The sequence below is a fragment of the Gobio gobio genome (assembly GCF_949357685.1).
Source record: "Gobio gobio genome assembly, chromosome: 3".
Taxonomy (NCBI): Eukaryota; Metazoa; Chordata; class Actinopteri; order Cypriniformes; family Gobionidae; genus Gobio; species Gobio gobio.
Window position 1 is genome coordinate 39,207,360 of NC_137099.1, and position 4,062 is coordinate 39,211,421.

At 40.2% G+C, this 4,062-nt stretch overlaps 1 protein-coding gene across 1 annotated transcript; it reads right to left on the reverse strand.

The window, feature by feature from the left end:
• Positions 1 to 864: 864 nt before the first annotated feature.
• LOC307124160 (serine/threonine-protein kinase pim-3-like) lies at positions 865 to 3,323 on the reverse strand (the record flags this gene model as incomplete). Its single annotated transcript, XM_079813208.1, has 8 exons — positions 865 to 956; positions 1,066 to 1,245; positions 1,414 to 1,786; positions 1,929 to 1,979; positions 2,100 to 2,182; positions 2,357 to 2,638; positions 2,736 to 2,936; positions 3,308 to 3,323. 8 exons carry the CDS (start codon positions 3,321 to 3,323, stop codon positions 865 to 867), a joined length of 1,278 nt encoding a protein of 425 aa, XP_079669334.1.
• Positions 3,324 to 4,062: the final 739 nt, after the last annotated feature.

A 4,062-nucleotide genomic window follows, 5' to 3' on the forward strand; every position in this document is an offset into this window, starting at 1 on the left:
GTCATCTCCGCAGGTGTTGGGTCATCTGAAATCTTCGTAAGAGGCGGGAGCTGGCTCAATCCCACTGTAGAAACAGAAAAGCAAACAGAAAATAATTAGCGTAGCTGCTGTTCATAACATTTCAAGTAATAGATGCACATTTGATCTGATATAATAGGAAGGTTATAAGATTCATTATGTGAATGTTTGGCTAAAGAGATGTGACATTTTTTGTAATTCAACATAGCAGACTCCAAGTGATCAAGGATACTTTAGCGCATGCTACCAGCAGCACAGCCACCTGTGTCGTATGTTAAGAAGACAACCGAGAATCAGTAAAAACAGTTAAAGTCAGTGCAAAGCAATATTAAAGAGTGTTTGTCACACCAACTTACGGCAATGTGAAATAAGGCAATCATCAACCATTAAACAGCATATAAATCAAAACTGCCTAACGTTACTCAGTGAAATATTGAACCCATGAAGAGCAAACTAGCTGTGTACTTAGTTTTCTGCTGTTTCACTTAAAGTATACTTAAAAATATACTTTTATAAAGTGGGCCAATGTAGTCCCAAGTAGTACTGAAAACGTTTTCTCCCTTTTTCCACTCTAACTGGGGGGGGGAAATACAGATTTTGCTACTTGTACTCTGTCCAGCTGGCGGATCTCTAACCCATCGGGGCTCTGGTTTCACCTGGTGCTGCCTCCAGCATCCACATAGAAAGACCCTACCTCCTCTTTTCTGTAGGTGCACAGTCAGGAAGCCATCTCTGCCGTCCTCCTGGTCACCCTATACAAATAATTAAAACCGTTATCTAGACTGACCCTAATAATTCAATCCAACTCATGACTGCTGTGCTTCAGATAAGTGTAATGCCACCTGTTCAGTGTAACCAGGGATGATGCTCAATGTCGTCTAAGCTGGGACGGTCTGCCTCCGCTGCACTAAGACACCAGCTAACCAACTGACGGCACTCTGTTACACACAACACAGTACTTGCCTTCAGCAACACAACAGAACAAACTTCTCTGTCTGGCCATGGTTTTTGTATGGTTTTTCTATCTGAATGTTTGCTATCGCTTACCTGTAGACAGCTCTCTAGGGAAGTGCAGTCTGCTTTTGGAGGTGACCCTCCACGCAGCTCTGAAGGGTAAAAAACCGCACAGGATTTTGTAGAGAGTCACCCCCACTGACCAAACAGTAGCCGGTCCGGCATGATAGAGGTGTTGACGAAACCACTCCGGAGGGGCGTACTGAAGAGTGCCTGAAAACCCAAGAAGACCAAAAAACACTCATTGAAAAGGTTCCCGTCCAAACTAATTGTAGGCCTCAAATTATCTTTAAGTTTCCTTTTGGTTCACAAAATATCCATGTATAAGAACATCACACAGAGTGATGTAGTGAGATCTTTCCTTCTGTAATGCAAACCAACCTGCAAACGATTTGTAGGCTGAGTCCTTTAGGAGGTCTCCACACCCAAAGTCCAGCAGCTTGATGTCATGTGAAGCTGTGGAAATCAGGATGTTCTGTGGCTTGACGTCCCGGTGCAGGACCCCGCGGCTCTCACAGTGTTTCAGCGCAGTGATGAGCTGCACCAGCACTTTCTTGGCCAGGCTCTCATCAAGAGGGCTGTTCTCCTCACTGAAACTCTGGAGATCTTGACAAGGAACAGGCCGCTCCAGGATCATGGTGTAGTGCGTGGGATAGTCAAACCACTCCACAAGCTGCAGGACATTGGGGCTGGCAGGGGCTGAATTGACCTGGGTCATCAATGCGACCTCCAGTGGCAGCAGACCCTGGCCTTCCTGTAGTGACAAATGCTGCATTAAATCCAGGGCTTAATGCGGATGTGTGTGTGTGTGTGTGTGTGTGTGTGTGTGTGTGTGTGTGTGTGTGTGTGTAAACCAATAGGATGTGAAACAACAACAGATTCAAGGTGGTACTTACAACTTTCAGCCTCTTTTGTGTCCTGCCTTTAGAGACATACTTGATAGCAACCTGTAGACGCAAACCACAGTAAATCACACCTGCCTCACTGTGACATATGTCATTTACTAATATCAATTCTGAGAACATTTCTAAAGGTTGTTTGAATGAAGAGGGAAGAAAATGTCTTACTGGAAATCCATCAGACCTGGCGGTCCCAGCATACACAGAGCCAAATCCGCCACGCCCCAGCAATGGGCCCTTCGCATATGCTTCTGCAACATATAAGATCACAAGAAATGTCTTGAGAAAGACTTATTGCAGTATCTCAATCTATAAAAGAATGCTACTTTAATGCAGATTTTACATCAAAGATCTTGAGAATATTTTACAATGGCAAATCAATTAATAATTGAAAAATAACTTCTTTAATATGAGTCTATTCTGACCTGTGCGGGACCGTTTGGCAGGTCTCTTATATGCGGTGGATGGGCTCCCATCATCTGGGGCTTGCTGGCTGTCGCTCTGCCTCTTCCTCTTCCTGTTAGCCTGATCTTTTGACACAGACGAGGCCAACTTGGAAGGCAGCGGTGCTAAATAGCCAGGTAGCTCTTGTGTCAGTGGCTGGGTTGGGTTTAGCAGAGGTTCCAGATCATGGTCACCACAGCCCTGTGTCCCAACCTCCTGACTAGCCGTCTGGATAAAAGCAGCACTCTTGGATCTGGAGCGACCTGAGGATGAAATATTTCATACATCAAATATACTTAAAAGAATCTAGTTATGTAAGAATAGGCTAGGCTTACTTCTTTAATGTAAGCTTATTCTGACCTGTGCGGGACCGTTTGGCAGAGGTGGATGGGCTCCCATCATTTGGGGCTTGCTGGCTGTCGCTCTGCCTCTTCCTGTTAGCCTGATCTTTTGACACAGACAAGGCCAACTCGGAGGGCAGAGGCGCTAAATAGCCAGGTAGCTCCTCCTGACTAGCCGTCTGGGTGAAAGCTGCACTCTTGGATCTGGAGCGGCTTGAGGCTGAAATATTTTTTTATATATTAGTCACATTATATTTATAATTAATAATCAATTGTCATTGGTCACAACAAATAATTGTAAAATTAGCCTTTATTTTTCAACTTTCTATTGCGTCTTGCATTTAATTAGCAGTTTTCTAATTGTGACAAGGAAAAAATAATAATTCACAAATTTTGTTTTGATTTTTTTTTAAAGACAAAAAAAATGTTTCATTTACAATGAATATATGTGATCATTTAGCTATGCAATATTTGGGTTTAAATGGCTTAACTTGCACACATTTCTACACATGAATTAAGTCAAACTATGCACAACATCAAACCGTAACAACATAACGTACCAATAAACAACTGAATAATTAAAACACTCACCTAGTCCTTCACCCATGCGAGCCATTGAAATCTCCTCCAAACTCCAACAAGAATAAATAAATAAAAAAATAAATAAAAAATGAAACTCTCCCCAGAGAGTTTTAAACAAAAACAAACAATCGAAACTATTTCCAAAATAACTCGTTCATATAAAACTCAAAGAATATAACATTTAAATAAAATAGCCTTCAAAAAATACAAGTTTCCTCTCGGAAATCCTCCAAACTCCTTCAAAATTCACAATTTCACCACAGAAAATACTCTCGAGTCTCTGAAGTCGCCTCGCATCCAAACCAACAGATATCGATGGGTTCGAGTGTTTATCATTCAAATTTCATTAGACGCGTCGCTATGGTAACTAAATATCGAATCAAATCGTGAGTAACTTAGCTTCAGCACGAGCATAATCTTGACTTTTTCCTTTAACATTCGTGAGATGTTAAACAATTTTGACGTTAAATTGTTTTGTGTTTATTTATTTTTTTTAAATATATATATATATATATATATATATATATATATATATATATATATATATATATATATATATATATATATATATATATATATATATATATAATGTGATTTTTAGGAATGTGATCTTGTGATTTTTATGTTGGATAACCTACTGAAAGTTTTTATGTCTGCTTATGGACATCGACACACATCGATTATTTGTTTATACAGAACCTATTTCCTAGATGTTTTATTATATAAATGAATAATTATTATAATTCGTGGAATTGCATTTAATT